The sequence below is a fragment of the Paralichthys olivaceus genome, chromosome 4, assembly GCF_024713975.1.
Source record: "Paralichthys olivaceus isolate ysfri-2021 chromosome 4, ASM2471397v2, whole genome shotgun sequence".
Classification (NCBI taxonomy): domain Eukaryota; kingdom Metazoa; phylum Chordata; class Actinopteri; order Pleuronectiformes; family Paralichthyidae; genus Paralichthys; species Paralichthys olivaceus.
Window position 1 is genome coordinate 18,190,207 of NC_091096.1, and position 21,979 is coordinate 18,212,185.

Genomic DNA, 21,979 nt, shown 5'->3' on the forward strand with positions numbered 1-21,979 from the left:
CGGGCAGCCAGTCCAAGGACGCAGAACTCAAGGGTTATTCAAGGGCATTGTGGAGGCCCAGGGATGGGGGGCACCGTGCCTGTCAGCACACACAGCTGGATAAATGAGGTCTGACATATATGACTGCATAGTCCAGCCCTTTTCAATGGATTATAGGAGAGGAGAGGAGAGGAGAGGAGAGGAGAGGAGAGGAGAGGAGAGGAGAGGAGAGAGGAGAGAGGGAGAGGAGAGAGTGAGAGGAGAGGAGACAGGTTAAGGTCTGAGAACCTAGATCAATATAATCTGACCAGAGCTGTTGCCTGGAGCAGCCTGACACAATGAAAGAAATGAAGAGTGACAACCAAACGTCCAGACTCTCAGCACCTCACAGTTGTGTTTGAGAGAGGACGTGTTGCTCTCGTCTGATCCATCTCTAACTGCAAGTAACTCACTTATAGTAGGGTTGGACCACAACATCCAATTTTTGTGACATAGAAGGAGACATGGTTTCTCTCAATTGCTTTGTTTTTAAAGGTCCAGTGTGTAAGATTCAGGTGAAAGGGACCTAGAGGCAGAAATTTAATGTAGAATAATGTGGGGGGTGGGTGGGGGGGTTTCAGCTGCAACATGCAACTTCAACACTAGATGTCACAAAATTCTACACACTGTACCTCTAAGTGAATTGTTTGATGAGATCAACATTTTTTTACAGTTAATATAAAGTAGCACAAGTTAAAAATAGTCAAGAGAGACGGTCTGACTGTTGAGCTGATACCAGACATGCACTGAAGTCTGGACATTTTACTGAAATTTTCCATTTTGTGAGAACCCAAATGTCTAAGTGAGTTGCTCTGGACATTTGCCCCAATAGTAAAATGTCCACAAACTTTAAGTGAGCCCATATGAGAATACAGAGGGAAAATGTGCTGAAAATGAGTGATGATGCCTCTGACACTACTGACCTGAAAACTGCAAGAAAACTAATATCTCAGGATGAAAAAGATGAGTCACGTAGAAGACACTGACGAAGATGACAACTTGGACAGAACGATTTGAGAGCTTTTGGCTTTTAGGGTCAAAGCCAAAGTTCTTAATCACTGCAGCTGAATGTAAATGTGATGTCCTGCCTCCTGCCTGGTGAGATGTTCCTGTTGTTGTGAAGATGTCAGACCTGGACAATCTCCTCCTGCTGCGTTCTTCATAAGTGAAATGAAAACTGGAGACATTTGCTGAAAGCACTATTGATGAATTATCTGGATCTATGGTATCATATACCTTTGACACCATCTCAGTACTGTTCATGTCTAAGAAATGTTGAATATCTAGACCTGTGGGCTGTGAGTGTTCGGGTCAGCAGTAGTGACAGTGCAGCAGATCTTTAGACTGACTGTTCCCAACCGTTGCATCATGTAAACCTGCAGCAGAGGTGAAACACATGCAGGCGATGTTTAAAATCATAAACTGGTTGCTGCCAAAGGCCACAAGGCTCAAGTCTCTCTATACATTATTAACTAGAAACTGTTGTTCTCCTGTGGGTGCCCTGAATAAATAACAGTATGACTGTTTTGAGACACCTTTGTACTGTGCATGAGAGGAGGAAACTAAACTGTAGGTACTGTTCTGGGACTGTGAAACGCAAATTTTATATTTTTTTGTTGTGGAATAATGACTTGAAGTGCATACTTAGTTTTTTGTCATATTTGTTTACCTTTAAGAGAAGATCATTAAATAAATATAAAGTTTTTTTATAACATTTTTGATAAATTCATTATTATATTAATTGAGTAATACAAAATAAGAGTTTAATATCTAAAAAAAATAAAATAATTGATAGGTGCAGCCCTACTGCCAATGTTATGCAACCGGAACTCACTTCTTCTTCACCTCTCTAACTGCAAGTGGCAGTGCAACACAAAGAAGCAGCAAAGAAGAAGTGATTTCCAGGAAAATATTTGTGTACGATGATGCCTGGTGTGGCATTTTTGGAGACATTTTTGATGCTGGTATTGGTGTTGGAACATCTCAAAGCTCTGATAAATTTGTTTCTGCCACTCCAGGAATTTTCAGGATTTGGTGGTGACCATGACAGATCTAAAAGCAACATGAATTCTGTACTTATATCTGTCAAGGAACACAACTCGAAATAAACACTAACATTCCTCTGTGTCAGATCAATGTGTCTGTTTTCCTTTGTGAGGGAACAATGTAAGTTCTGTACGTTCTGCATGCTGATGAAATTCAAAGGTGGCTCTGAAAATTCCAGGCACACTCTGTATAATGTAACTTGTAATCCACCTGGAGAAGCAGAGTATTTTCTCTCATTTAATCCTCTGTAGAGAAAAAATGAAAAGTCAACATTTACTAAAAAATAAACCTCCATGAAATCAGCCTCCCATCTCTCACCTGTGAGTTAAATAGGTAGCTCAATCATGCCGTACTCTGACTCGGGTCCTCATATTCTGAAGTGGATGTTGAATAAATCCACAATGACATGCAGCTGAGAGAGTGAAAGGACCTCGTTACACCTCCATCCCAGCACACAAACCACTTAAATCCCTTCCTCCCTCTGTGCTTTTATTCCCTAAATGTAATTACAAGCCTGCTGAGGGTGTCTACAGTGGCCCGGGCAGCCTGCAGAACACAGCGTCATAGCACCAACGCTCGGTTGGATCAGAAGAAGGGGCTGTCCCTCCAAAGCACCTCTGTACCTCACTGCTCCACAGACTGTGGCTCTTCCAAGCTACGCCAGACTAACCTCATGCTTTCAGCACCGCTGGCTCTTTGACTTTAGCCCCGGGCGAACAGAACTGGCGAGCCTGATAAAGAGTAAAAAGAGGATCTTCCTACTGGGCTGTATTATCACATCCATAAACACATTATGCACATATGCGCACACACACACACGTTCAGAAACACATGTGTGCACTCACTGCCTCCCACTGCGATGGAGATTTAAGACCATGAGGATGTTAAGCTCCCTCAGTGCGGCATGATGGAAACCAAATCCCAGGAACATTCCTTTCCATGTCCCATACAAGACTCATCTGCCTCCTGGGGCAAATTCGCCCCTATTCTGAATGTGTGTGTGCGTCTGTGTGAACAAAGACAGGAGGATCAAAAACATTATTTTCTAATTAGCTTCCTTAAGTCCAAAATTTCCCAGGACAGTACAGCTGAGCTGCGCTGATGCCTTTCAAATGCAGGTAATATGGATTACTGACAGCCAGCCAGACGGAAATATAGAGATCATGGCAGATGAGGGATCAAGGGGCGTGCTAGGCTGCAGCATCGGTGGCGTATGGATGAGACGGGACGATTGTGAAATAATCATGGCTTTTAAGGCATGTTTTCCAGGAGATGCGGAGGCCACCTGCCAGTGATGCCTCCAGCTGTGAGCACACGCCACAGGACTCTGATTGACAGGGAGGGTAAATAGTTGCTAGCAGGAGCCCTGATTGTATCTTTCGCCTCTGGCAGGATAGAAGCCAGAGTGGAAAGGTGATTGGCTTTTGTTACAGCCCTTCAGCCACAAATTAAGTTGGCATCTCGACCGAGCCACCCGAGATGCACGTTTGCTACTCTCTGCTCCTACAGCCCGCCTGGTGCCCACAAACACACACATCTGTCTCTGCTCCTTTAACAAAAGCCTTCTGAGGAAATGGGAGTAACACATCCTAATAGACAATGATGCATGGAGGGAGAAGGGTGTTCGGGGAATGAGGAGGCAGAGCTAGGCAGAGAGAGAGAGAGAGAGAGAGAGAGAGCAGAGAGGGGGAAATGTTTACCAAACACTCTGCAGGGACTGTGTTGGAATTTGAAGGCCTGATTTTTTTCTGGGTTGCTGTTATGTTGAGGTCACGCGATGTAAGAAGGAGGCTTTGTCAGTGTGGGAGGAACACTTGGCTCTGCTGAACTCCCACACTGAGGACAAGCTGGAGCTCAAAGACGGGGGCTCCAGGTGGGGGGAACTTTGTAAGTTGAGGAGTTTACCTTTCTGTTTTTTTCCCCAGTGCGTCATGTTCAATGTCACGAAAACAGAGCCGCTGCCTTGCCAAAGCAGCATGTTCAGGTACTGCTGATCATAGCTGATTCAACCCCCTGTCTACTGCAGAGTCATTTGACCCGCAAATGTATGCTGGTTGTACCCGTCCCCCTGCAGACAGAGACTAGATGTTAGAGGGTTTTAGTGGGTTTTTTTGAACAATGGAAAAGGAGCTTAGGTGTGTCAGTAGACACATGAGCACCCATCGAATTCCACTTCCACCATTCAAAAGAAACAATGATAGGAAAAACACCAGTGTGGCTTTAAAGCTGATTTCTGTCTGTGTCAGTTTAGCCTCTCCTCACTGGAGAGCAGGAGCAATCACAGGCCACTTTTACGCCGCCATTAAGTGAGAGGATGTAGCTTCACAGCCATAACATTCGTCTACTATAACAATAGCGAGCGGCTTTAGTTGAGAGGACCTGAGAAAAAGAGAGCAAGGAAAAAGGGGCGGAAATGAGAAAGGAGGGGCGGGGGGGAGTAGAGGGTTAGTAGTACAGCTGAGCCAACACAAACAACTATTACATGACTCATCCCACATCTGCAGCAGCAAAAGGCTCAGGCCTAAACTAAGGTGGACTGTAACCAGAGCAGAGCCAGAGCCTGCTGAGCAGCACAGCCAGTGGACACACTGCTATGTAGAGTGGAGACTAAATAAGACTTGACTCTGTACATAAATCCTCCCATACATTACATTACCTGTCCAAGAATACTCTGATAATGTTCTCATTAAATTTAGTTTCTAGTGATAGGTCTTGTAAATTTCGAGTGCGACACAAAGGTAAGCTGGTTTAATGACACACTGACCCAGACATAAAATCCAATTTGTGCAGTCTTCTCTGTTCACTGTCTGCCTTAATGTACCACAGTGTGTATAAACTGCACGGTCTGCAATAAACAAGCAGACTACACACAGGAGACAAGCCCATACAGAACTCATCATCTCTGGGCACGTGAGATTCCAACACGGTGCGGATAACATCCATAAAACGATTTCTCTCTTGTGCATCTCTTCAAAGCTGCAGGCGCACATGTGCAAACACACACAACACTACGCGCACATACAAAGACAACACCGAAAAGGTCCCTTTTGTCTTCTCAACGCTGATGAAAAGCTACCCACTGCGAACTTCAATCACGTTGGAAAATGAGTTGGAGACGTGCTGTAACCCCGACAGTGTCATTAAGCCTGTCAGTCAGTCCCCTGGAGTGTACAGAGAGGGGGAAACCGCCATTGGCTTCCATCACTGTGCCATGTAGCCCTGAACTAGACCCGGAGGTACCGAGAGCGCCTCCTGAGCTAGTTCCATGTCTGACATCGACATAATGAAGCTATATGATTATGGATTCTGCTTTGTGTGTCCATAAACCCCCACATATCAAATATCCAGAGAAAGGAATCGCACATACTCTAATGGAATGATAACAAACACTATCATGTGAAAAATGATAGCTGAAATCCCATCATATATGTTCCCACGCACTAAAACCCATGTGTTGAACACACACACACACACACACACACACAAACACACAAAATCACACACACACATACATACACACACACACACACACACACAATACATAGAGCAAGATAAGCCCCCGCACACTGTCAGAGGCTGGTGTATGATTGGCCTCTGTGGAGCTACTGCTTCTCTCATCATTAACTCTTCAGAGGATCACACGTCTCTAATCACACTAAGCCTCTCTGAATGGTGATGAAGTCAAAAACGTGCCCATGCACACATTCACAAATGCCCAACTCATTACAGACACACATGCACACACTCACGCCACTTTCCGCATCACCGCAAGCACAAAACATAGTACACACAACTGTGTGTAGTCCATGGAAGCAAATCTGATACCAAACACTGTACGAACCAGTTATTCCTGAAATATTGCAGGAATATAAAATAATGTTCAGTATGAAGGGAACGTGTCTCTGTACATTTTTTAAAATTCTGTTTTTGATTTACTGTATTTTCAGATATTCAGTTTAATTTCTTCACTAAAATCTGTGCAATCCCAAACATCTTCTCATACTGCTCAACTGCTAAAACAGACAGGATCACCCTCATAATGCTCTCATCTGAGTCACCCTCATCATTAAATGGCACTCATACCAAAAGGCTTTATGAGCAGAAATTAGTCATTTTTGAACTCTGGGTTATTTTCAACATTCTGCAAAGATGCTTGAATTGAACAGTAATTAAAGAGAAAGATGGTAAAGTGATAAATGAACTTCATAATGTGTATTATTGATGAAGTAATTTCCACTGAATTTTAATTATTATGTCCTCACCTTCGTCCAAAGTCAGTGAACAGAACTAATCTACCCTCAGTTTTAGTGTGTCTGCATTTATGTGCACACATGTTTTTTCCCCTGCACTATTCTGTCCAACCTGATACAACCACACCTTGCCACAAGCAAATGTCTGCAATTAAATCTGCTGACAACATCAGCAATATCTACTAACTTCTCAAAATTGAGTCTGGCTACAATAAAATGCCAGAGCGGTCTTTACCTCTGGGCCCTCTACTGAATATTTTACAACCTGGACTCTACGTGGTCCCTTGCTCGAGCTAAGACGGCAGATTCAAGAGCATTTTTTTCTGAGGTTGATGTGTAGTCGGCTAAGGCCTGTCTCGACTGTTATTTAGAGACCATACTGTGTGTGCTGCAAGGTCAATTATAAACAGAACCCGTAGGCCTCCTTCCTCCTCCTAAGATGGAGTACTTTCATTTCACTCACTCGGGGCCTCGTATTTTCTCTCCATTTTATTGCTTTCTCTGAGAGCTTTCCACAAAGACACATTCCACCTCCTCATACAGACACAGGGCTCCTGTCCAAAAAAAGAGCGGGGAAGGTCTGGATACTGTGCCATAGGGACAAGAATGCTGACAGTGCTGTAACTCGGGACAAAAGCTGGAGATGAGAGTGGAGTGAGAAAGAGAGCAAGTCTCAGTGTATAGAAGTTGTTAGGAGGCTTGAGCCAAGCCAAACTGAGGAGCTATAATCCCCGTCTTTGGCGTGATGTCAGGGAGTCTTGCAGAAGATCATTTCCTCACGCTGCAAAAATGCTGTCTCCTACATCCCTGTGTGTGCCACAGCTATATATAATGCAAACATCAAACGCTTGTAGCTGCGCTGACCTCTCTCTCCCTGGACGACCCCTTGTTCTCTCTTAATACAGAAACCATTCCCCAAACACACACACACACACACACACACGGTCTGAAACTGCACCAGACCATCTGAATTTCACCTTATCTCTAAGGACAAAATCATCTCTATTTTACAGCCGGCCGAGTGGTGAGGACTAATCTGGTTCCTATCTTTAAAGGTCTGAGAAGGGGAGAGAACAGAAGGAGGAGGAGCATTTCTTCACAATGCCTCCTCTTTCAGAAACAGGAGAAAGGAGGAGGAACAAAATACAATGCACCACGAGAGTGAACTTACTGTACTACAATGTTTCTCAAGGGCTGGTAATAGGAATCAAGATATCAAGATATATGATATGTCATCTCAGGGATGATACACATGCTGCTCATGTCATGTACTTCGTTTTTTCTTACTTTATGTTTGTAATGTTTGGTTTCTAGGCAACATCAAAAGCCACTAAAAAGAAATATTCCATCAGAAATAATTTTTTGCAGTCTGCTCTGATTGGCCTGCTGGTCCACTCTGTTGTGATCAGTCAACTGCTTTCAGTGCATGTAGCAAGCCACTAAATGAGCTTTATACAGGGTATCATGGTGATGTTATAATGCCTGAGAGGTATCGGCCGGACTATTGAGGCTTCAGGCGCGTTTTCTGTGGGGGAGAGGAGCAACTTCAACTTTATTAAACTTTTACATACACAAAAACCTAACATACCAGAGGACGGAAAAACTGCAAGAAGCACATGTCTCCTTTAAAGAACTCATCTTTACACATGGTTTTGTTTTGTACAAGTTTTCTTTCTGTTTGACTGTGAAAATGATGGGTAGAGCTCTGGCTGACAAGAGGCGGCATTTGGCTGTGCATAAATCGACAATCATTTCAACAGTCACATTCGCTAATCAGGGCCAGTAATTGCTCCAGTGAGTAAAAAAAAAGGCTTCGGCCAGGCCATTGCCCAGAGGACACGGCAGGTACACGCTCCTGGCTGCGCATAACCTGTGACCTCAGCTTCTAATCACCAATTAGCATGCAGCCTTTTCTGCATATTGATGTAAAGCAAAAGGGAATCAGCTAAGAAATCCTATTAAACAGGCTGAAAACAAACAAAGTGCACCATCAACATGATCACAAATTAAATGTCTGCTCCAGAGGACATCTTCTAAATGTTAATGTACACAAGTCTTCTGAAGCGAGCCAACGTGTTGTGGAGGGCAGCTGCGGAGGGAGTTGCCTTGGATTTGTGGTCCACCCTTGTCACAACAATATCTTTTTTACCACAGAGCAGCTGACATGATTCATGAGCCAGAGGAATTGATGTGGTGTTGGTGTGCAGGCCAGATGAAATCCCCTCAGTCCACTAATATAGGTTTCTGTGCTGGGCTGTGCCTTACAAGTTACTGTAGCTAAGGAGCCATTTCACACTGCTGAGCTAGAAATAGGTCTTACTGTAGCTAAATCAACCCAGTCCACCCCTCCTCAACCCCTGTCACTGGAGACAGTATTACACACACGTTCAATAAACACATACACACATTACTTCTCTTTCCTTTTCTCCCTTATCTTCCCTTCCTTACTACCTCCATTGGTCCTCTCTTTCTCCATTGGTCCTCTCTTTCTCCATGTACCTCTCTTTCCTTTGCTCCTTCTTTCTCCTTCATTAAAACGGACTTCCTAAAGCCTCCATCCGTCTTGCTGACAGCTCCACTATCGATCGGGCTGGAGAAAGGGGTGCAGTTCCAGAGCTTTAAATGGCCAGGCTGGATGAGGGCTGGAAGGGGCCGAGGCCGGAGGGAAGGAGGAAGAGGGAGTGCCAGGCTTAGCCGGGAGGTCTGCCCAGGGTCTCGTCTCTGATGCTGTTTTCGGTCACCAGTGAATAAAACTTCAATTGCCCTGGTGGCAGGGATCTGTATTTCGGTGAAAATGACTCACCATCCCTGGAGTAAGGATTGCACTGATGAGATCAGATAATGAATAAATCTCACAGGTTCAAAGCCAACACATTAGCCCGCCTCTCTGGCCCACTTGTAAGCTTTTCTGAAAGTGAGAACTATGGGACCACTCAAAATACTGGGCAAAAGAAAAGGAGGTGGGAGTGTTTCAGTTGGCTACACAGACAAGCAATTCATTTCATCAAAGCCAGGTGAACACACATTCTGCCGACTGACGCCTTCAATCAGGCTCCGTCCCTTACCGTCATCAGTTATGTGGAGAGGAAGAGTTGGCACTTTCTGTTTTCATCCCGCTCATCATGTGTCAACAAATTCCTCTGCCAAGATTAATGATTGGACATTTGATTGTCCTAATGATTACAATCTCCGTGGCGTTCTCTGTGTCCTGCTGTGCGGCAAAAACCTCAAGGAGCCTGCTGGATCCCCTCCTACCCCTGATGAGCACTATCTATGAGTCTGCTGGTTGTCATCTATAATCATATAGTGCACCACAGCAGCATATCAGAGAGCCAAGGAGTCTCCTATGACCATGTCACTGTTTATTTGTTATCTAATCTGTCCCTCTGTATTGCCATTGATTGGAGCAGCACGGGGGGAAAAGATAGACAAGGTGTAATATTCCAGACAAATTACACAAAGTCCCAACTGTGTGCAGTTCAATCTACACAAAGCACTGCAGTGTTTAGAGTAAGCATTTGTTAGTGTGTTGATGTTTCATGCAGCAGTCCGAACCTCTGACGGCAACGAGTCATTTAAAACCGGACTGAGTCTGCTCTTCCTCAATGCTGTCCTCACACAAATAAACGGTGACACCGCCTGAGTTGTGTAAAATGGAGAAAGAATGAGACATACAGGGAGAGAGGAGAGAGGAGAAAAATCAGATGAAAGGAGGGGAAAAGTAGATGTGGGGAGGGTGGAGGACAGAAAAAGACAGGAAGCTGAGGTGATGTGGAAAGGAGAAATGGAGCATGGGGTAGTGAGGAAAGAGAGAGAGAGAGGAGGTGGCAAAGAAGCAGAGCAGTAGTCGATATAACGGCAGTCATTCATCTCTCTGACAGCCTTCCAAATGCTCCACTGGGGGAGACACAACGCTGCGTCACCTCGAATGCAGCACATGCACAGCGTGTGCACAGGTTCGCATCTACATGTGCATACACACACACAGAGGAAATACATGTTTATGATCCCGGATTTTACTGTGCACGCACACTCAGAGCTCCATGTCGTGGGTCAATAGTATGTTGGGGGACACGGTGAGTCAGTACATACACCATTACATTACAACCTGTGCAAGCACCAATCATAGCCACAGGCGCAAGACACTCACACACATCCACACTCTCACACACACACACACACACACACACACACACACACACACACACACACAGGCACATCTGCTGATTTGTTAAAATGTTGTGTATTCGCTGCAACAATCCAATCAAGAGTAATAAATCTCAAGGGCAGCTCACACAAACATAAAATGTTTCAAACCATCAATTTTGTTTTTACACTCATACGCTACACTATACAATCCTACACGCCTCTGACAAAATGTGCGTAGTGTGTGGTTGCAAACACTGAAGCGTTCCAAGACAAACATACACATGTACTGGACATGACACATTCACATGACATTGGATTACAGGAACACAGATGGGCGTGTGGGTGTGTGTATGTGTGCACACATACACACACCCTTTTTTCCCCAGTTCCGGTCATGGCCCATTGGCTGATGCCTGCCGTCCATCTCTCATGATTCATGGCAAAGCGAGCTGCTGTAGAGCAGTTCTAAACCACTGGGCCGAGGAGAGCCTGTGTGTCATTAAGGCACAGCGGGCTGGCCGTGCTGTTAGAGCCGCTGCACCGTGGACAGCTCTGTGCCCTGGTCTAGCACAACAGGCGGTGAGGAGGAAGCAGGTAGTTCTATATGTGGCACTGCTGCTCATAGTGGTTTTACTGCAATATCAACAGCTGAGTGCACTCAGAGACTACCTTGCCCTATTAAGTGTGCATAGTGAGAAAGTGTTGCTTTTTATTTAGTCAGACAGTGTTCTCCTGCTGGCCCCACCCAGCCTTTCAGCTAAATCATCCCCTCTAATCATCCCCAAATCCTCCTCCTTAATCAGCAGTGGAGGTTAAAGAAAAGAGACAAGGGTGCAGAGTCCCACCCTCTGCCCTCCTCTATTAACATGAGCCCCATGAAAGGCGGCGGGGCATGCGTCCATATCTTAATGACTCCTTAATGATCCCCTCCTCTGCCCGAGTGCTGACAAACACTGACAAACCCTGATCGTGACAAGAGGAACACCCACACTTAGCCCTCTTCCTCACCCCTTACTCATTTCTCAGCCCTCAGCCTCATTACACCAGCGAGGGTCCGGCAGGATCCATACAGCCCCAAACTAGCAGCAAGATAAACAGCCATGATGAAATAGTCCATGTCACTTTCAGAGAAAAAGGGGGCAAAGTTTGAGTAAATTCCTTTCGGCAGATGGAGCGTGAGGGGCAGAGAGAGGATAGATAAACAAAGGCAAAGTTAAAAAGAACGGCAGCAGGAGACAGAGTAGAATTGCAGAGCTTATGGAAAAAAACCTTTGTTTGTGTCCTTTTTACTTTTCCCTGATCGTGATTTCCACTTCAACTTGGGGTTGGGGGAGTCCGCGGCAAAGACTCTTTCTGCATCACACGAGACATAATTACAGAGTGCACCGCTGCCAGCCCGCCTCAGTTTCTCCTAAATACTCAACACCCCAAATTAGGGGTTACCTCCTTCTAGTCAGACCTACTATTTAAAAATGAAAACGTCACAGACAGAGGGGACAGCTAAGGGAGCGTGGAGAGGAAAGACCTCGTTGAACAGCTTTGTTTGAAAATGACAGAGAAGGCCTTTGTTAAAGATGGTTACTGGCAGGCCTTGGATAAAGCCAGGTGTGGAAACAAAAACTAAAATCGGAGAAGAGATGCACACAGTTTGAGAGATTAGAGAGTGTATTTATGTGCTATTTGCAGTATATATGACAGCTGAAAATCTGCTGAGAATATTTCCAAAAGGCAGCGAGCTAAGAGAAAAACACTAACTTCACGTCAGGCTATGATCTCACTGGCTTGGACCGCAGTTCCCAGTCCCAGTCGCGGATGACAGAGCGCTCGCTCTTATAAGCCTTTCCCCAGCCTGGCCTTATTTTCTTTCATGTTTTCTTTTTTCCAGTTCTTTGTCTTTTAAGAAGAGTGTCCTGGACAGATTCACGATGATTCATTACTGTCATATAGTCTGCTGGTCAGTGGCAGGTAATGGGCCCACACTATGCCTGGCTTCTTTGTTGCACTGTGCTGTAAAGAGCCACAACAGAGATTACTAGAAGATGAAAAGAGATCCCATACATGGCTGCTTCACTGATAGAACAGGACCCAGGTACAGCACTTCCTCTTGATTTATAGAGAACACTCACCTCTGCCTTTTCTCTCTCTCTGCTCCTTCATCACACACAGGCCACTGTTCAGCAGGCAGCAGAGACAAGTAGCTGAACTTTTGTGGAAAACCAGAGTTGAGTTACACCTCTACTTAGTAGTAGTTCTGGAATCACTATTAGTATTACATTAGCAGACACTGATACTAAAGGTGCCCAGTAAAATAGCAAATGGTCTGTATTATTTTCCAGTTTTGCCATTCACACACAAATTCAAACAGTAGGTGCACTGTTTGAATTTGTGTGTGAATGGCAAAATGTGTATTCGCTATTAGTGTCTAGCTGTTATCTAGCCCAAATACACTTAGGGGAGACTGGGAATCAAACCACCAACTCTATGCTTTGTGGATGACCCACTCCAATCTCTTGAGCCAATACCCACCCCATAGTGACAATTATTAAATTGCCACCTTTAAGGAATCAGGTGTGTTGTATTTTCTCTGTTTGCCATTTTTTCTATTACTTCCCCACATGTGTTCACACTGATACAATGGGGAGTGATGAGATTAACCCCCCGGTTAGAGTCTAAAGGTGGATGCTGGAGTGATGGAAGGACTAAATCAACCAGCAGCAACACTAACACAGGGCAGCAGAGGCATTGACAAGCAAAGGGAGAGATGGGAAATCTTTGCAGTTTTAAAAGACTGCCAAATTCAGAGGGTGTGCGTGATAGAGGATTAAGGAGAGACAGGCATGTCACATGATTAGAGCGGTGTGGCTTAAGTTAAACTTGCTCACAAGCGTCCTTCCATGATGTGATCTGGGAACATGGAGACCACATCTCAGCGACCTCAAACATTGCAAACATGAGCAATCAAATGATCCTAAAAGCTCATTCTCATCACATGGGGATGTAAGATATCAATGAGATGATACCTAATCTGAATAACCCAAATAATTCCATACGACTGACTGGACTTTTTTTTTTGCCATTTTGCAAATCTTCAGATTCAGAGAGTTTTTCTTTCGTTCCTCGCTCATTTTCAGGTTGGTGTCGATGACTGGGAGGGGCGGGGCCTGTGTTTGTTTGCATTTGTTTTGATTAACTCATCCAGAGTTATTGTGATTGGTGGTTCTACTAACTCCATGAATCCAATAACCCTACGTGAGTTTTTCGTTTTGTAATGTCCTCTCTGTAAATTAGTCATTTTGTCTTGTTTGAAGCACTAAGTGTTGCAGCATGACATGTTTGAGTTGATTTGCCATGGTTGAGATTGCACATCGTGCAGTGTGACTGTTACACATGTTCACATCCCAGCTGTTTCGATACATCATGCAGCTTTGTTCCAAACCAAACCCTAACCTGGAAGTCAGCGTTTATTTAAAGTGTGAAAGAAGTTTCCAATAGACAATTAACATGATGAGTACAGGCTTATTGGAATAGATAGGAGTGATGGTCTGAAAACTAAACAAAAAACTCTAGGATTGGTTACACACACACACACACAAACACAAAAACTGTATCAATTTCATAGAATTCAACTAAATGTTCCTGTTATCATCCTCCAAGCTTTTTACCCACATGATCAAAACCTGAAGCGCAGCAGAATCGAAACCCACACCCCACATCATATCAAAGCCACATGCTTCACCGGGCCATTTTATTCGATCAAACATTTCACTATGGTAATTCTCAGTAGCTGAAGTGCACTTTAATCAAACTTGTTTCAGTTGAAATAATGGCGCAGATTCCTTCTTCGCAGAGGAGTGGAATGAACGCTTCATATTCTGTTTGGGTCTCTGTTCTGTCTTCTCCATGCGCAGAGACTGGAAATCCAGTCAGAAACAACATCCTGTCCCTGGCCTCTAGGAAGTGACCTCAGCTTCAGAGAGGCCAGATAAAAAGTCCACATCAGAAACAATAACACCGGGTCGCCCGTAATGAGCTATCCACCAGGCTCCAGTGTGTTCTGAGGGAGACCAGGTGGTGTGACACACATATGACTCTGATTAGGGGGCCTTCAGAGGAACAAGAGGAGAGAGGGGGGGGTGAGTAGAGTGCAGGGCCAATTGGGGCATTTTCGTATATGATGCAACTCTGTGGAGCTCAAGGACTTCAGCTGGGCACCAGGACGCTCTGGCACTCAGGAGAGGACCGTTTGCCATTTGTGCATTAAGTGTGGGGGAGCTGCAGTTTGAGTGTTGTTTTCATTTATGAAGCAACATGTGAGCAGCTCAGGCCTCAGTGGCTGAAAATGTGGTGCACGGCAGCCCGATACTGATACAGTGATACGCCTCTGCAAAGTCTTAAAACGCCATTAAGTGCAGAAAAACTCATAAAAGTATTGGATCTGGTAGCAGGCGCGCAGTATAAACACTTACACGCCAACTGGCAGCCTAAAACATCCAATCAGTCCATTATCGCTGCAGCCAACCTAGAGCAGTCCAAGCCTCAGAGCAGACACTGAGGACCTTGTCTGTGTCCTCTCCATGTCTTAGGCCATCTCTCTCCCTAACCTCATTACATGACAGAGGCTTTTGGCACTGGCGTCTGTAGACTCATAATGATACTTCTGCTCAAACTGTTGGAAGGAGAGATGTCAGGGGGACCTCCGGCCTCATTCTTCAAGCGTCGGTTTCATCCCGGCACATTGTGTTTGGCGTTTGACTGGACCGTTTGAATGTCTGCTGATATCAGGCAACACAAACAGGCAGCACTGTCGGCCTGCTGGGGAAGGATAAGGAATGAAGGGGAAACGGAGGCCATTCTTCTCTGCGTGTGACGGGAATTGTGTTGGAACAAGCACCTGTCAGCCGCCAAGCCCCCCCTCCTCCTCCCTCCAACAATGACCACAGAGGTTGAGAGGGAAAGTAGAAGACAGAGTGAGGGAGAGAAAGAGGGCACCAAACAATACAGAAAAGTAGATCAATCTGTCTGAGTCGTCTCTCCCTCTCTTTCACCTTCTTCTTTCCCTCCCACTCTTCTTTTCTCTATCTTGCCCATATTCAGACAACTTCATCTGTGTAAATTGCGCCCGACAGCAGGTGTAGGTAACAAAGCCTCAGACCTACTGCTATATGTACAGTATAAACATCTGCATAAAATCTACATAGACGGTTTGCATTGATAACAAGGCGATGCAGCTGCTGAGGCCATCCTCTTGGCCTGTCCTTCACCTGCATCTCTCTCTCCTCCCCATCACCTTTTATCGGTTCTCTGCACTGACTACACCTATTTCCTTTAGTTTGAGACAGACAAAGAGCAGCAGCATCTCTGTGTCCTTCACACTCCTCCTTCAGATACCCTCTAAACAGACACAACTGAAGAATGCTGGCCACAGCACAATCCCACACCTACAACAAGATACTCAGAGACCAAAAAAACTTTGTAACCTCAATTTGCGTCCTCCGCAATGACAGTTAGCGTGCTCTCTCCACTTTAAGCCTGCCGTAGACCAGCTTTCGAACGCAGCATGTGTGTGTGCTACTTACCTCTCTGTCCTTTAGCTTCATGGCCAGAACCAGCTGGTTGCGATGGTTGGTCAGCGCTTCACGGTAGTTTCCCTTGGAGAAGAATGCCGAGCCCAGATTCCCATGAGCACGGCATTCCCCTGTTTGGTCACCTGGAGAGGGAAAAACCCAAAACAGAGTATTAACAGAGCTGCCTACGTGATTACAAAGCAGCTGGTGTTTATTTCACATCATCCCACCACCACCGTTAAACTGTGATGTGATGAACCACATCTACGCCACCAAAATGCCACTGCGCCCTTAAAAGGGAAAGTGGCCGCTATGTGCTCTCCAGAGTAGAGCAGCTTCCCTGACAGCTGGTAGTGGTGATCTCAATGCTCCAGAGGGTGAGAGGGGAAAGCCTTATTATTTCTGCCTGACAGAGAGGCCCACAGACAGCGCCAAAGTAAAGCGCCAGTGCTCTACCTGAGAACCAGAGCTCCTTATCTCCAGCTGCTTTGCCCAGTCATGTGTCAAACTGTGGGGGGGTGAGAGGAATGGAGCCAGTCAGTACTGCTCTCCGTTTTTATTTTCTTTCTATCGTAACTTCCTAAGTTTTTCTTTCTTTCATTTGGTGTCTTTTAAACCTCCTTCCCTCTTCATATAACTCCAACATGTAACTTCTATTGTTCAGCTAAGAAATTCTTGCATTTTCAATTTCTAATATGTACAATATTGTTACACTCTATGTGTTCTGTTTGTATTGTACATATTAATTTATACATATTTTTATAGGTCCTTGTTTATGTCTTTATTTGTTGTAACATGGTATATTACTTCATATTGCCACTAATAAAGGACTTATCTTATCTTAAATTCACAGCAATTCTTAAGATTTTGTTGCATTTTTAAATCACCTTATAGTTTGATGCAAGATGCCTAAAACAGGGAAACACAAAGAAACAAAGGAATGATTAGTGAATTGGTGAATAAAGTTTATTTGCCCTATGCTAGATGGTTATACTAACATTTAAAATGTGTACTGGTATTCTGCTCTCACTGAGATACACAAGAACAAGACGAAGCATCTACAGCCTTGCTGGCAGCTCAGAGCAGTGCTTTGATCTAAATGCTAGAGATAGCATGGCCACAATGATCCTGCAAACATGCTGATGATTAGCTGATGTAATGGTTACGATATTATTACCTCCACCAAGGAGGTTATATTTTCTGTTCCCTGACCGTTTGTTTGTTTGTTGTTTTTTTGCTTGTTTGTTTGTCAGCAGGATTATGCAAATCTGAATGAAGTCCATGAAAAATCCAATGGATTTCCATGAAACTCACATAGGATACGGGCCATATTTTAATTCATTCAGATCTTAGTGTAAAGAAATCAGGCTTAAGTCGTTGATATCTATGAGTGTGTGCAATTTGGTGCACCATGGTTGAATTTTAGGGGATTGTTTCACTCTAGCTGCCTTAGTTTAGTGTGGTAGCATTCTAAGTGATGAAGATTTGTCTAAATGCTTCTAAAAAGTATGTGCATGTGGATTCATCTTGTGATTTGTTGTGATTTCATTCTGTTTTATCTTATTCAAAATTAAATATATTTGGACTCTTTGATTCTTGGTTGGACAAAATCAGCAACCTCAACATGACACATTTAGCTCCAGGGCACAGAGTAAATACATAATCACAAGACTAAGTGTTATTACTATTATTTCCTCTCCACCAGTTAGTTCCAACCTCTTACCTAAGGTCTTGGCCACCTCTAAGTCCTGCTGCATGTAGCCGGTGCTCTTCTCTGTGTTTCCAAGGGACCAGTGGGCGCTGCTGAGGGCAGAGAAGACGGAGCCGCGTAGCTTGAGGCTGCATGTACCGATCTTCAAAGCTGCTTCCAGCACCACAACAGAAGCCGTGTGGTGGCTTGCTGTCAGCAGCTCCTGGCCGATCACAGACACCACCACAAAGGGACTCTTGTCCAGCTTCATCTTTTGCAGCTGCTGATAGGTGGGCTCGAGAGACTCTGCGCAGGAGGGACATGAACACAACCGAGATTAAAAACGTATTCCAAAATATGCCAAAAACATGACCATGTGCCGACATGGCAACTGACAACAATATCTGACGTTGATTGCTGTAACAGTGTTAGGTGTTTACCAACCATGACAAATATGACTGCTGTCTGAATTTAGATTCCACTTCTCTCCAGAAACGGGTGTGTTTTGTCTGGATAAGCATAGCCTGTAGCCTGGCTGAGTGACGGCTTTCACTGACAATAACTCAACATAGGAGCCGTTTTTCTCTCCCATCTGCTCTGAACGGGGTAATCCCAGGCAATTTTAACAGCGCTGCATAAAAATGGCACAAGTTTAGACCATTGTGGGCAACTGTCTTCGCAAACCGCAGAGCGAGATTACATTTCTGCCTTCGCTTCGTGTCAGTTGATATGGCTGTTTGGGGGAACAGAGGAGGCTGAGTGGGTTTTGAGACAGACTTTAAAGAAAGAGTGACGGGGAAACTAATGCAGCTAATGCACAACAGTAGCAGCAGCAGAGGAATGCAGAGTGAAGGAGACACACAAGGTGACCTTTGAAGAGGCTGGGAATGCACACAATGACATAAATCAATGGCGGGCCGCGGCGGGACTCAGGATCCACAGCCCCTCCAGATTACAAAGCCCTCTGGCAGACACCGGCATCGAACAACAGGGAAGGAGGGCAAGGGAGGCACACCCAAGTGTCTGTGTGTGTGTGTGTGTTTTCATGCATTTGTATGTATCACTATATATTTGTATTCATGTATAGGGTGTATCAAGGGGATGCTTAATTGTCATGGCCCTTCCATTTGCTAATACTTTATTATAGAGCTGCTGCTAATTAGGTCAAAGCTCTTTACAGAAAACTACATTGTGTTACTGTGCCTGCACGGACCTACTGTGTGTGAATGTAGTAACTTTCATTTGTGTAGGCAAACATTTAGCAGCCACAATGCACAGTTACAATATCTGAGTAAACTCAACGGTTCTTCGAAAACACACACAGATGCTAATTCACCTAGAAAGAAACACACAAACGCACACACACAATATGAGCTGCTTTCACACACAAGCACTCAAAAGCATAACTGATGATGCTCTTTCAAGAGCATCGCTTGTGCTCCAGCACTTGGCAGAATGTCGTGCTTACAGAGACAGTGCGTGCATATAATATCCATTCATAGCTTGTAATTGCCTTCCAAGTGACACGGAGAGCTGAGTCATAAATCAAACACTGAGAGAATGCTTTTTTAAAAAGGTGTCATGGCTGCTGCATTCATAAGCACGCACACACACACGCAAACGCAAAGACAAATGCTGAAGCTAGTGTTTACTGGGCCTTGTATCAAGATATAAAACAAGACTTACAACCTTGTACCTCATTGACATGCACATAGCATCATAACAGAATCATCTCTACCCTTTTTCTTGTAAGACACAATAAATATAAGTACCTGAAATATACCACACAGTTATTCTCTATTCTGCCTTACATGTCCTGTGAATTAAGACATAAGTCATGTAGTCTCCCGCCTGTTTATAAGGACGAATCCAAGTGGGACTAGTAATGTCATGAAAAAAACAATTGCAAAACTTTAAATATTCTTTAAATTCTCTCCCTGGTATTCATGCTAATTAATAATACTATAATATAATTGATTAAAATGAACACTACCATTTCATTAACGCTGATATCCATCTGTCTGTGGAAGGCTATTATTAGTGATGTTCTGGTACTGATGCCAGGACGGGCATCGACAAACTCTAGTTTCACCTACATGAAAATTTTCTTTTTTTTTTCCTGGAAATCACTTCACCACTTCAAAACTGTGCTTGTCTGCTTTTTCAGTTACAACTGCCATACTAGATGGTAAAATACTTCTGTTGCATTCAGTCTCTCTATGAATTTGTTTTTCAAAGGTTTAACCTGAGCCAGCCCATACAACAATGAGAGCAATCATCACTTCCATAAAGGGTTAGTAGCATACAGATTTTAATATACGTTATATAAATTGTTATTTTTTTCAATGCACTGATAACTGATCAGTACTCTGTATCACCCGATATACAAAGTTCAGGTATTGTTATCGGTATGGGGAAGGGAAAATCTTCGGTCAGGCTCTGTTCAACAAAGGCACTTTGCTCAAAGGCACCTCAGCAGGACAGATGCGAATAAACACAGGGTTAAAACCCTGCAGTTAAAGGACAATCTTTTCAACTGCAAATGATCCAGCATGGGTCAATAACTGCGACGCTGTGAAACCAACTCCTCTATGGTTTATCTGAAGAGATCTGCGAGTGAAAACCCATTTTAGCATATGTGGGAAACAATTCAGTAATTAACAGCTAATGGACCCTTTGCACTCTCTCTGGCCCCAAGCAGATGAAGAGGAGACAGAGCTGGAGCAGGATGAATGGTAAGAATATTACCCGTGTGAATACATACATACTAAAACGCAGCTTCCAATATATGAAAACTGTGAGAGGCAGATTTCCCACAGCGCAGTCAATGACACAGATGGAGAATGCTGATATTGGAGGAAAAACTGCTGCCAGCGTGATCGGATGTGGCAGACGGAGAGACGCAGATACAGTACGGAGAGGGAGGTGAGGCTGCGCCAGTTTCCACTCATGTGAGGAGCCCTTTGTTGTGGGGAATACAGTGTGAGTCACCGGAGAGCACAACATCTGTGTACATCTGCATTAAAGAGAACAAACCTTGATCTCTACAAGGAGCAGCATGTGTGTGTGAAAGAAATGGTTGAGTTGTAAGAAATTGGGAATTATAAAATACTAAAGTTACTGAGGAAACAAACATTGGTGGAGTCACAACACACTCAATCATTGAAGACATATGCCGTGATATTGTTTTCTCAGGTTCATTATTTGTATTCCGGTATCCTGATTTATTTATTCGCCTGTTTTGGTGCAAATGCAATCAGCTGGATCGCTTTGCTCGCAGGAAAAAAATAAACAAAAAGGTGCTTTGGGACAAGTGAAAACATCACAGTGTGTGGAGCTGTTTGGTGGCATGATAAATGAGGGAGATAACTGAACACTGCAATCACAGCTTGATCAAATTGGCTCTTTCTTGGCAACATGGAAGCAACATTGAGTTTATACACAAAAGGGAATAATGTGGTGTTTACAGACCTGCTATAAGAGATTTAAGTGTAATTACAAAGGGATTACAGGTTTTCAATGTAATTACAATGTCCTTACAAACCCAAAACAAGCAGGTGAAACAACCCTTTAACTACAGTCGTATAATGTTTATGTGGGTTTGCCATATTTTTGGTTCAAAGTAAAGAGCCACTTGTCCAAGTTGTTGGATTAAGTCTTTTTGGGTGTTGCTTAACTCCAATAAAAAATAAGTGGGAGAGCTTCTCAAAGCGCTGGATTCTGGCACGAGTGCCAGGCAGGGCAGATAAACATGGATGTCGGGAATGTGGCGCTCTTTCGCCTTGAAGGAGAGAAAGCAATGCTTGCCTACCTTTTACTTATCAGGGGACTTTGGCTGAGTAACACTGATTATCCTCCCCTGTTTGCCGGCGTAACATTGATTATCGTCCCCCTGTGCCAGGAGCCCTCTGAGAGGATCATTTCTCTTAATCCTTTGACCTAGCTACCTCTCCTCAACACACCTTGGATTAGGTTCTCTGATGGCTGCTTGGCACTGTGGGAAATAGGGTAAACAATTAAGAGATTAAATGGCTCGGGCTAAATGTTGGGTCTTCCCCTACTCAGAGGACCCATTCTGCTCCATGATGCACGGGCCTGGGCTCACACCCAAACCCTTTTCTTGTCTTGGTTCCAGTGACAGGCTTATATACTCTGTGGTGCTCAGATGGGCCCTCCATTCTTTTTTCTCTTTTCATAACTCCCTTCTGCATTTGAGCAAGAATATTCAGAGGAGCCCTGTATTCAATCAAAGAAAAAACAGA

The 21,979-nt window shown here is 44.2% G+C and overlaps 1 protein-coding gene across 5 annotated transcripts in view; it reads right to left on the minus strand.

The window, feature by feature from the left end:
• The window catches only part of LOC109633643 (tetratricopeptide repeat protein 28-like), a 180,131-nt gene that overhangs the window by 44,796 nt on the left and 113,356 nt on the right, over positions 1 to 21,979 (minus strand). For all 5 annotated transcript variants that reach the window (XM_069524037.1, XM_069524036.1, XM_069524035.1 and 2 more), the window contains 2 exons: positions 17,751 to 18,023; positions 16,040 to 16,170 (listed from right to left, as the gene is read on the minus strand). In XM_069524037.1, the coding sequence (XP_069380138.1) occupies positions 16,040 to 16,170; positions 17,751 to 18,023 (404 nt within the window). The remainder of the gene's footprint in view (positions 1 to 16,039; positions 16,171 to 17,750; positions 18,024 to 21,979) is intronic.